The sequence below is a fragment of the Salvia splendens genome, chromosome 5 (assembly GCF_004379255.2).
Source record: "Salvia splendens isolate huo1 chromosome 5, SspV2, whole genome shotgun sequence".
Taxonomy (NCBI): domain Eukaryota; kingdom Viridiplantae; phylum Streptophyta; class Magnoliopsida; order Lamiales; family Lamiaceae; genus Salvia; species Salvia splendens.
This window is the reverse complement of record NC_056036.1, coordinates 34,345,851-34,357,844: the sequence shown is the minus strand read 5'-3', so window position 1 is coordinate 34,357,844 and position 11,994 is coordinate 34,345,851. Positions and strand designations below refer to the sequence as shown.

Sequence of the window (11,994 nt, the reverse complement as noted above, 5' to 3'; positions counted from 1 at the left end):
AACTGGGAACTGCGTCCCGCACGGGGAATATTATGATTCGCCGGTGTTGGAAGAATCGCTATCGTGATTCATATATCTAGAGAGAATGAGAGGTGTGAATAAAATTTGTACTCGGTAGAACGAGAGATGTGAATAAAATGAAGTTCAAATGAGTCGTATATATGGAGTTGAAATAATAAAAAATATATAAAAATAAAAATCGGGCGGCGGTCGTTGCGCGCACGACGCGCAATAGGCGCCGAGCGACCGCTGAGCGCGGCTCAACAACGACCTTCATCTCAGCTCCCTCGGATTGCCTCGGCGCTTGCAATAGGCACTGTTGCAACCGCCGTCCCGCTCGGCGGTCCGACGGGTGCCTATTGTGAATGCTCTTAATTAGATACTTCATCCGTCCCACTCAAAATATCCACATTCTTGAGTGACACGAGATTTTAGGAGTAAGTAGTGAGAAAAAATGTAGTTGAATATTTTAATGAGGAGAGACGAGAGAGATTTATTTCTAAATATAGAAAGTGGACATCTTAATTAGGATAAATTAATAAAGAAATATGGACATCTTGGGTGGGATGAAGGGAGCATATTCGTTTATTCTCACAATTTTTCTTCAATGTTAAAAAAAAGTTTGAGATTGAAAAAAGAAGTATTATAAAGAAGAGAAACTAAATTTGATCACCGTTGGTGGGGTGGGGGCCTGGCTCCCGCCATGGCAAGTGATTTTGTTCAAGGTCTAAAGAAATAGTCTTCCTCCCCCCAAAAAAAACACACACAAAAACATCGCTGCTAAAAGTTTTAGTGTTGCTCTCTTCATATTCACTTTAAACCATGAATCAAACACAGTATAATATATATTAATGACATTTAAAATACTGAGTTTGATTTTCTGAAGCATAGTTAATATCCCCAACTAATCTAATCTAATGATGACAGAGATATTAAAGACTCAAACAAACTATACCAACCAACAAGAAACATTCACTTTAATGGCATATATATTCATTTATTCTCACAATCTTTCTTCCTAGAAAGCAATATTTAAAAAAAAAACTATTTGAGATTGGAAAAAAGAAGTATTACAAAGAGGGAAACTAAATGTGATAGTTTTTTCAAGGTCCAAAGAAGCGGTCCTCCCCTCCACAAAACACTCACATAAAAAACATCTCAATGCTAAAAAAATTTAGTGTTACTCTCTTCTTCTTTACTTTGACCGAAAGTAGAAGAGTTTGCCATGAGTGGGGAACCCGGGTCTATTGCTTGAAAGGAAATTATCCTAGCCGTTGGACTACAAATGCTTTGATGTTTTCATGCCATCCACACTGTTTGAATCTATGTATGAATCTGTAGATATGTATTAATAGTCATAACCAAATTAATGAAAGACCAAGCGTTTGTAGTCCAACGGTTAGGATAATTGCCTTCCAAGCAATAGACCCGGGTTCGACTCCCGGCAAACGCATTCTTTTTTTTCTATTTATTATAGCTCTACGTCAACTCGGCTTTTAACGCATCCCACGTACGACCCTCCGCCCCAAAAACGACAGCCCCTCTCTGTGAAATAGATCATGAAAATGTACTACATTTGATTGTTGTTTTTGTAAAGAAGGTGGTAGTGAATTTATTCATATGTCTCTCAAGAAATGATCATATATGGTATCTGTGTTTGTAACAGTGAGAGAGTCTGAGAGAGATTGATGGCTTGATCTCCTCTCTTCTCCATATCCATCGACCATCAAATGCTCTCAATTTTAGATATGCCGTGATATCAACTTTTATGAATTTGGTGTTTATTTCTTCTGTAATTTTACTTTGTGAATTATTGATTGGCTAGCAGCTATTTAGCATTATGTGTTGTGTTTTTTTTTAATTTTGTTGTGAATAATTTACGAGTAACATTTAATTAATAAAGTGTACACTATTACTACATGTGGAGACCATATCATATCACAAATGATCAAACTATACATTCACCAATTTTACAAAAAATTATCACTATTTATCTAGTTTATGCACTCATCAACTTAAAGTATTAATTCTTGTAAAAAAAGTCACTAATAAAATACGAAAATCTTGAATTTTGACAATTTTACATCTTCAATGTCGAGCAGGGACGAAAGTCGGCCTTAGTGATCCGACGGTGCCGAGTGGAAGGGCCGTCGCTCAACGGATAAAAGTTACTCTAGAGTTTATTGCTAATTCGTCCGACCCCATATTGAATATTTTTTGGATTTGTCATTGAGTAGGAAAGAAAAAATGTGAAGAATGAATAAAAGATAAAGTAGGAGACGGTAATTGTGCTATATTTTGCAAAAGAGAATAACTCATTTTAGACATACCATCCCAAAAAGTAAAGTGAGTTACTTATTGTGGGTCATATGGTGTAAAAGTAATTGTATATAAGTAAATCTTATTATGAATAAAATTTATTGTTACCATGAATATGAATAAAAGTAATAGTGTTTAATATAATGACATTTTTTTGTAATTAGAAGTGACTATGTTAGAGCATCTCCAGTGCCGATTTTTGGCGCTCGCTGAACGGTTCGCCGAACTATTGCAGCCGGCGAGTGCCAAATCGGTGAGAATTTCGGCGAGGGTACGCCGATTCCCGGGCGCTCGCCGATTCCCGGGCGCTCGCCGATCGGCTCACCGCTATTGCAGCCTCCCGATCGGCTAGGAACCGGCGAGCGATTTTTTTTTAATTTTCGAAACACTATATATACGCTATTTGCACGACATTTTCATTCGCACCACTTGTTTTAACGAGTACTCTCTCTATCTTAATTTCTGTACAAGATCAACAACGCGAAATGGATCTCAACAACGAGCCAACTTCAGGGTCGAGTGGGTCTCAAACTCCCGCGGTCCCCGTGGGAGGTGGTTTGAATCAGATGCCCGGGTACTACAACAACATGTACCCTTGGCAGCAGATGATGCCCGGGATGGCATCTGGAGGTGGTATGCCGGGATGGCAAGGGATGCCGGGGGGAGGGGGGACCGGGGATGCATCCCGGGATGCTGATGATGCCGGGGTGGGTACCCGGGGATGCAGGGGACGCAGGGGACACCGTGGGGGCAGGGGACGCCGGGGATGGCGGGGATGCAGGGGACGCAGGGTACACCGTGGGGGTAGGGGACGCCTGGGGGCTCAGACGTCTATCGCCCCAGCTTTGATTTTGGTACTGCTGCTTCGCACACATCGACCCCAGCGGATACGCAGTTCCAGGGGATTGAGTCCTTCTCCTTAGAGGAGTTGGGTATAGATCTCGGGGCACCGGACACTCCCGTGGGGCGGGGTCGGGGCGCGCCCAAGAAGAAGAAGGGGAATAAGGTGGTCGGCGAGTCGTCGCAGACGGAGGTACGGAGGAAGTGGACAGACGCGGAGAAAGTCGCGCTGTCCAAGGCGTGGGTGAGTGTTTGCGATGACCCTCTCGCCTCGAACAATCAGAGGATCGTTAATTTGTGGGCTAAAATAGCAGCAACCTACAAGGCATTTTGCCCAGAGGGGAGGCCACGCAGCGGGGAGGAGTGCCGTGGGACCGAATCCGGGCTGGGGTGTCCCAATTTTCGGGCTTGTACACCAATGCTCTCCGAATGAAGTCCAGCGGCCAAACTGACGACGACTGCAGGAGGCTGGCGGAGAAAGAGTTCCCCCTACCCGGGCTTTACAAGGACTTCACCCACTGGAACTGCTACGAGGTGCTAATGGATTTCGAGAAGTTTCGGGGATGTGTCGACCCGAGCTGGCCGAAGAAGCAGCGCCTGAACTATTCAGTTGATTACGCTGGAGATAGCAGCGGCGGTTCCCACGACCTCCCCGAAGATGCTCAGGAGACCCCGTCCCCTCCCTTGTTTACTCGCCGCACTCGCCCGGTTGGTCAAAGACGGACGCAACGCCCTCGCCAGAGGTCCCAGGAGGTCCAGTCGGCATTCCCCCTGTTGGCAGCTAGACAGCCGACCTCGTCTTCTTGGCGCGTCAACAAGCGCGGGCTCAGATGATCAAGGTCATAGATCAATGGAAGAATACAACTGACCCCGAGGAGAAGAGTTTTTTTCACGCCGTGCTCGTGAGTATGCGACAGGATTTGAATCCCGGCGCGGCACAGGTGGGGGGCTCTGACGCGGGCTCAGATGCCGCAGATTTGGGGGTCCCGAATAGCGGCGACGACGGCGGGGAGTGAGGCGGCGCTGGAAGGGGTGGGCCCGTGCGTGGAATAGGATTTTTTTAAGTAATGTAATTTTTTTTTACTTTTTTTTAAAATTAATGTATTTTTAAAAATTTAATATTATTAGAGAATTTTCCCGTATATGAGTCGTATTTAATTCCGTATTTTGTATGATTGTTTAATTATTTGTTTTTAGTGCTGATGATGTGGCAAGGCTATGGTTGGGCTATTGCTTGTCCAGTTGCTTGTCCAGCTGATGTGGCAGGAGAAATTTAGTACTGCTGATGTGGCATGGTTAGGCCATGGCTGGGCTATTGCTTGTCCGCCGACCACTGGAGATGCTCTTAATGCATAGAAGTTATTGTTTTCATGGAAATGATTGCATTAATAAATCAGAGCACACGCATGCAAACATGCTATTTGAATATTCGATATACAAAATTGTATATCTGGAGAGTGAAGACGATCAAGAAATCATTCTAAGACAAACATGCCATTAAAGAAGTCAAACTAGCAGCCGCTCTTGTTATCTAGGTCATCCACAATAAGGAATAGCCCAGTCATAGCCTAGCCACAAAATTCTCCTACCACATTATCAACACTAAAAATCCTCCTACCACATTATCAACACTAAAAATCCTCCTACCACATCATCAACACTAAAAATCCTTCTACCACATTATCAAAACAAGCAAATAGCCCAGCCATAGCCTAGTCACATCACTAGCCACATCACTAATAACAATTATATAAAAATGAAATAATTAACAATCACACAATATACGGAATTTAATTTACGAGACATATACGGTAATAATTAATAATACTATTAAAATTTTAAAAAGTACAATAATTTAAAAAAAGTACAATAATTTTAAAAAATTACAATAATTAAAAAAGTACAATAATTCACTCATCGTCTTCGTCGTCGTCTTCTCCGTCGCTGTCGCCACCCTGGCCTCCGCCTCCGTCGCCACCGTCGCCGCCGCTTCTACTACCGCCGGTCTCCCTCCGTGCCGCCTCCAACTCGTCCTGCATGCTCATGAGAAGAGTTTGAAGCAAACTCTTCTCCATGGGGTCCACCGCCGCCCGCCATTCGGCCATCGTCTTGACCATCTGATTGCGCGTTTGTCGACGCGCGAAGAATTTGAGATCCGCTGTGGATTGGCCAAGAGGGGATGCCGACTGGACCTCCTGTGAACCCCCCCCCCCCGGCTGCCCCCCTCGCCTCCCGTTGAGCCCGCTTGTGCCCAACCGGGCGAGTTCGGCGAGGGAACAAACGAGGGGTCGGGACCTCCTGGGCAGTCTCAGGGAGGTCGTGGGAACCACCGCTGCTGCCGCTGTAATCACCAGTATAGTTCAGTCGTTGCTTCTTCGGCCAGCCAGCGTCGACACCTACTCGGAACTTCTCGGAGTCGTTCAGCACAACATAGCAGTTACACTAGGTGAAATCCTTATACAACCCTTTCTGGGGGAAGGCTTTCTCCGCTATCCTCCTGCAGTCTTCCTCCGTTTGGCCACTGCTCTGCATGCGGAGGGCGTTGGCGTAAAACCCCAAAAATCGGGAGACGGCAGCCCTGATTCGGTCCCACCCCTTCCGGCAATCCTCACCGGTGCGTGGCCTCCCCTCCGGGCAAAATGTCTGGTAGGCTGCTGCTATCTTACCCCACAAGTTGACGATCCTCTGGTTGTTCGAAACGAGAGGATCGTCGCAAACACTCACCCACGCCTTGGACAGCGCGGCTTTCTCCGCATCCGTCCACCTCCTCCGTACCGAGCAGTCGTCCTCACCCGGCTGCGACGACTCCCCGACCTTCTTCCCTTTGCCCTTCTTCTTTGGGGCGCCACGACCCTGCACTGCTCTCCCCGTTTGAACGAGCGTATCCTGAACTCCGATAATATCAAACCCCAACTCCTCTAAGGAAAAAGCATCAAATTGCGTGAACTGTGCATCCGTTGGGGTCGATGTGTGCGAATAAGCAGTCGAAAAATCAAAACTGGGTCGATAGACGTCCCCCTCCCCCGGCGTCCCCTGCGTCGCCGGTACCCCCCCTGTCGGGTGCTGCATTGCCGTCCCCCCCCCCCCCCCGCATCATCTGCATCCCGGGCGCCCACCCCGGCATCATCTGCATACCGGGTTGCATCCCCGGTACCCCCTGCCACGCCGGCTAAGATAGAGAGAGTACTCGTTAGAACAAGTGGTGCGAATGAAAATGACGTGCAAACCGCGTATATATAGTGTTTCGAAAATATAAAAAAAAAATCCGCTCGGCGGTGCACTAGGCGATCCGGGCGCTGCAATAGAGCCGAGCGGATCGCCTAGAACACCACCTAGCGCCGCGAAACCGCCGAGCGCTCGGCGGTTTTTAATTTCGAAATCCGCTGGGCGGTTGCAATGGACCGCCTAGCGCCGGCGCTCGGTTAGGCGGTGCGCTAGGCGCCATTGCGGATGGCCTTAGTAAGTAATGAATATCTTTGACCACTTGGAAACAAAAACACTAGACACATCCAAACATGGCCTTATTATATGAAACAACAATAATTGCTTCACAAGGTAATCAAATTTCTCTCGCGCCATTTTCCATGCGGCTGTCTCTGCTAGAGTTTTAGACAGAGAATACCAATCTTGCACGATTATTTCTGTCATTGATTGATTCATAACTGCTAAACATATTTTAAAAAAAAACCAATATGTAAAGTATATAACATACATTCCTCTCTCGGCAGAAGATTGGATCCGAAAACCAAGTCTCATCTACTATATAAATAAATTTATAGTTTGTTTGGTTGATGAGATTCAAATGGATTCAATTGCTGCCCACTTAATTATTTTCAATGGTTTATCCAAGCCGATATAATTAACTACTCACCTAACAATATAAATTACTGCACTTATAATGCTGTTTTATTTTCTGAATTGTCATTAATATCCTCAACTAACCAAATGCTATACCTGATGATAGAGATATCTAAAACTTAAACAAATTATACCAACTAACAAGATACATTCCCTTTAATTGTTTATATATTCGTTTATTTTCACAATTTTCTTCTTGGAAAGCAATATTTTCTTTATAAGTGAAGTACTAAATTTTTTTAAAAACAATTTGAGATTTGGAAAAAGAAGGCTTATTATAAAGAAGAGAAAACAGTAATAAACCGTTGGTGGGGTTTGGGTCCGGCTCTTGATATGGCAACTAATTTTGTTCAAGGTCCAAACACTCACATAAAAATGTCTTATTGCTATAAATTTTTGGCGTTGCTCTCTTCATCTTTACTTTGACCATCTCATAAACCAAACATAATACATATTTAATTTAGAGACATAATCTTGCAAATTAAACTATAGTGCATTAATCTCCTAGAAGTTCACAGACAACTATAGTATTAAATTTTCTTTAGTATTAAATACTATTTTATTTCTAATTTATCGAAGCCGGACGATAGAGTTAACTACTCGCCTAACAATATAAATTCATGACACTTAAAATATTGAGTTTCATTTTCTGAAGCATCATTAATATACTCAACTAATATAAGAGCATCCGTAACGCGTCTCGCCCCGTCTCGGTCTCGTCTCGGACAGACGAGACGGCAGCGAGACGCCGATGCAGCCCTCCGTCTCGTCCACTGTCTCGTCCCGGAGGGTGGGTTCACGAGACAGCTCACCACGCGTCAGCGCCACGTGGCGCACGCGCTGGCGCTAGGCGTGACGCCCACTCGCCAGCCTGCGAGTGGGCGTCGTCATACTGACGCAATAAATCATTTTTTTAAATTCAATTTTAATAAAAAAATTAAAAATTAAAAATTAAAAAATAAAAAACGGTAATATTACCGTCGAACGGTAATTTTTTTTTTCCTTTTTTTATTCTATAAATACTCCTCTTTCATTCTCATTATACACACAAACACACATCTATTCTTCTCAAATCATCTCTCTTTCCTCTCCAATTTTCATCTCACCTCTCCAATTTTCATCTCAAAATGTCTGGCGACGGAAACTCTGGCGGCTCCGGCCGCTATGACTTGAACACGTTTGGCGACTGGGGGGCATGTACAATGTCTTGGGTGCTTCCGGTTCCGGTTCGTCGACGCCGGCGGCGTACCAACCACCTTATTTTGACGTGGATGCATACTCTCGTCCCCCCGCCCCGAGGTATGGTCAATCGCATGGATTATCCCAAATTATGGAGGATTTTCCGGCTGAACCCACTCCGGAAGGAGGACGAGGCGGTGGAAGCTCCGGGGGTCGCTCATTCGACGCCGTGGAGGTCGAGGAGGAGGAGGAGGATGTAGGCCGTCATCCATACAGCCCAAAGACACGATGACTCTGTTCAACGCTTGGGTCAGCGTCTCGTACGAACCCATCGTCGGGAATCAACAAACCCGCAAGTGTTTTTGGGAAAAGGTCACCGACACCTACAACGAGAACAAGCCACGCCGCCGCACCATGAAGATGCTTCGCAGTCATTTTGACCGAGTCGACAGAGATGTCAAAAAATTTTGCGGGATCTACAAGAATGAAGCGGCGAATTACAAAGCGGAGCCAGTGGAGCCGACATTCTGAGAGCGGCTTTGCGAGTCTTTTTTGATGACAACAACAAAGAATTCAAACATGTCGATATTCGGGAGGCGGTCAAAGACGTTAAAAGGTGGGCTGGCGGTGTCCAATCCAGCACGGGCTCGAGCTCGAAACGCACGAAGCACACGGCGGGTGGCCAATACTCGTCTAGTCAGGGCGGGTCAGGCAACGCCTCACAGGAGGTTAAGGGCACTGCCACCGATGCAGGGGGCTCCTCCAGTGGGCGCCGTCGGCCGCAAGGGACCAAGGCAGCTAGAGGGAGGAGGGGCCGAAGCGAATCAAGCCAGGCGGGCTCGGGCTCGGTCTCGGGCTCGAACACCCTATTGTCCATGTACTTGACCGCCACGATGGCTGACACTTCCTGCATGACGTCTCCCCAATATCAAGCTCATCTTGCTAGAATTGAGTTTATGGCAAGACAAATTGGTATTCCGCCTCCAAGTAGCTTGATTGCATCGCCACCTCCTTCGGGGGATGATTCGCCGGCGGAGTAGTTTTTATAATTTCTATAAAATTGTGTTTTAAATTATGTAATTTTTATTTTTTTTAGGATTTTAATTATATGTTTTTTTTAATTTTAAGTTATATAATGAAGTGTGTTTTTATTAATTGAATTTGTTGGAAATAAAAATAAAAAATGAAATTGAATGAATAGTTATGGGATGAGATGGTTAAAAGATGGAGGGTTGCAAGTGCTATCTCTTAGTTAAGAGATGGGATGAAAAGTACAGTGAGGCCCATGAATAGAGAAGAGATGAGACGGTTAAGAGACGGCTAAGATACAACGTTGCGGATGGCCCCAACTGAGATATCAAAGACTCAAACAAACTATACCAACCAACAAGATACATTCACTTTAATCGCATATATATTCCACTTTATTCTCGCAAACTTTTTTCTTGAAAAGCAATATCCTCTTTGTAAGTGAAGTCAATATTTTTAAAAAAACTATTTGAGATGGGGAAAAAGAATATAAAGAGGAAAACTAAATGTGATAACCGTTGATGGGTTGTGTCCGGCTCCCGTCATTGCCACTGATTTTGTTCTCGGTCCAAAGAAGTAGTCTTCCCCTTCACAAAAACGTCTTACGGAGTCGAAAGGTGTGTCAGGCTCCTGTCATTGCAACTGATTTTGTTCTAGGTCCAACCCGGGTCTATTGCTTGTTGGAAGGCAATTATCCTAACCGTTGGACTACAAACTTTGATGTTTCATATCATCCACACTATTCGAAGATATGATTGTGTAGATAGAAAATTAATAACAACAACCAAATCTTTTGAACATCTAGCGTTTGTAGTCCAACGGTTAGGATAATTGCCTTCCAAGCAATAGACCCGGGTTCGACTCCCGGCAAACGCATTCTTTGTTTTTGTTTTATTTATTTTAATTAACTTGGAATACTACAATGGGAAACAGAGTAAATACAACTCTACCCTAACACATCCAAACCCAAACTTGCTGAAACTTAAGACAATATAAAAGAAGCCTATTTTGAAAAGGCACTATCATGATATATTACAAGCTTCAATATGTACTACTACATTAAATGTAATTCCTTATTTTATCATAGCAACTAGATGAAATATTTGAGATCATCTTCTTGGCTTCCCTCCCTCAACTTGGCCACTGCAGCAGTATTAATCTGCCTCACTCTCTCCCTCGACAGCTTTACCAGTCTCCCTATCTCCTCGAACGACCACAGCGACTCCCCGCTCAACCCGTAGTGCAGCCTCAAGATCTCTGCCTCTCTCTCACACAACTTCTCCATAAGCTTCCCTATCTCCGCCCTAACCATCTCCTTCTTCATCATCAATTCCGGACCCAGCTCTTCAGGCCCCGCTATTATATCCTGCACAAATACACAATCCAATCCATTACTGTTTCACCATGTATGAATGTCAACATATTCTTTGCACTGCGTGTGATGTGAGTTAACCAACCTGCAGGGACATGTAGCCATAGCTGGTCATTACTTGATCCAGAGAGATCGGACCTCTTTTTCCCTCGACAGCAAGCCTTACAGCTCCTGCTTCCACGTCGATAGCTTCTGCGATCTCTTGGTACGTAGGAACCCTTGCTAGCTCTCTGCTTAACTCGTTGCTGGCTTCGCAGATTTTGGGGATCAGCTCGCTTATGCTGCTCTGTACATGAGAAGCTAACCATATATATTCACTAATTATGATCCTCAATTATAAGAAACTGAGCAACGAATTTGCTAGAGCTGAGGGTTTGTACCGGTAATCTGATCATCTTCGACTTGCTTGCTACTGCTCTGGTGATGGATTGCCTGATCCACCAGTAAGCGTATGTTGATAGCTTGTAGCCTTTATCTGGATTGAATTTGATCGCACCTCGAAGAAGGCCGATGCTTCCTTCCTGCCAAATCGAGATTGAGTGAGTAATTAACAGCAGTTTGAGTTTCAGGAATGCTGAGATTGAAGAGACCTGAGCTAGATCTTGCAAGCTCAATCCTCTGCCTAGATAGGAAGAAGCAATCGACACAACGAGGCCGTGATAGCAGCTAGTGATTCTATTCTCTGATTCTCTCCCATTCCACAAGATCTCGTCTAGTTTGCGCCGGCTAATTCCTGCGGCCATGGCCCATTCGTTTGAGGAAACTTCATCTCCCCCTTTTTCCGCTACTAATCCTCTTCTCACTGCTTCAATTCTCTCTCTTTCCTGTTGCATCAATTAGATCATCAGAGAGAGATTTGGGGAACGAGGAGAGGCGAAATCATTAATCCATGGATAAACTCGTACCTTGAGATACCTGGAGAATCTGGCCTCTTCTTTAGGGTTCATGAATCTCGATTTTCCCGCCTTTTTGGCCGGCAACAACGCGATCTCATCATCCTTTTCCAATTCCACTTCCTCTTCGTCGTCATTGTATATGCGATCCAATGTATTTCTTCTTTTCCTTCTCCTCCTCCTCCTCCTTTTCCTTCTGATTATAGATTCGTCGCATTTACTTTCTCTCTCCAATATCCTAAGGGGCGACGGCGTAGTAGTTCCGGCGAGCTGCAAAAAACCGCCAGCGGGCAGTAGAAATATATGTTGTTGAAGCGCGGCGCAGGTGTAATTGGATGAAGATTGAGGGAGACTTGAAATGCAGAGATGTGATGAAGTGAATAGCATATTTGGCAATTTGGGTGAATGGTTTGAGCGTATGGCGATGGCCATATGCATATGTGCCGGAATTAGTGTGGGAGAGATTGAATAACTGTGTTCCAGAATTTTTGGAGTTTTTTTATG

The 11,994-nt window shown here is 44.8% G+C and overlaps 1 protein-coding gene and 2 non-coding genes across 3 annotated transcripts; 2 read left to right on the top strand and 1 right to left on the bottom strand.

Annotated features, from left to right (window-relative positions):
* Positions 1-1,381: 1,381 nt before the first annotated feature.
* On the top strand, positions 1,382-1,453 carry TRNAG-UCC. The gene has a single exon. It is a non-coding gene; the product is annotated as a tRNA-Gly (tRNA).
* An 8,576-nt stretch (positions 1,454-10,029) lies between these two features.
* TRNAG-UCC lies at positions 10,030-10,101 on the top strand. Its single transcript has one exon. It is a non-coding gene; the product is annotated as a tRNA-Gly (tRNA).
* Positions 10,072-11,994, bottom strand: LOC121802708 (RNA polymerase sigma factor sigD, chloroplastic-like). The gene is made up of 5 exons (XM_042202386.1): positions 11,503-11,994; positions 11,188-11,421; positions 10,978-11,118; positions 10,683-10,883; positions 10,072-10,591 (listed from the first exon to the last, which is right to left on the bottom strand). Exons 1-5 carry the CDS (start codon positions 11,926-11,928, stop codon positions 10,316-10,318), a joined length of 1,278 nt encoding a protein of 425 aa, XP_042058320.1. The 5' UTR covers positions 11,929-11,994; the 3' UTR covers positions 10,072-10,315.

Bases quoted from the DNA above. Each gene is read 5' to 3' on its own strand.
- LOC121802708 (XM_042202386.1), bottom strand. From the start codon at position 11,928: ATGCATATGGCCATCGCCATACGCTCAAACCATTCACCCAAATTGCCA. The intron at 11,422-11,502 runs GTACGAGTTTAT...TTGATGCAACAG, and splicing joins GATTCTCCAGGTATCTCAAG to GAAAGAGAGAGAATTGAAGC. The intron at 11,119-11,187 runs GTCTCTTCAATC...TCGATTTGGCAG, and splicing joins GCTTGCAAGATCTAGCTCAG to GAAGGAAGCATCGGCCTTCT.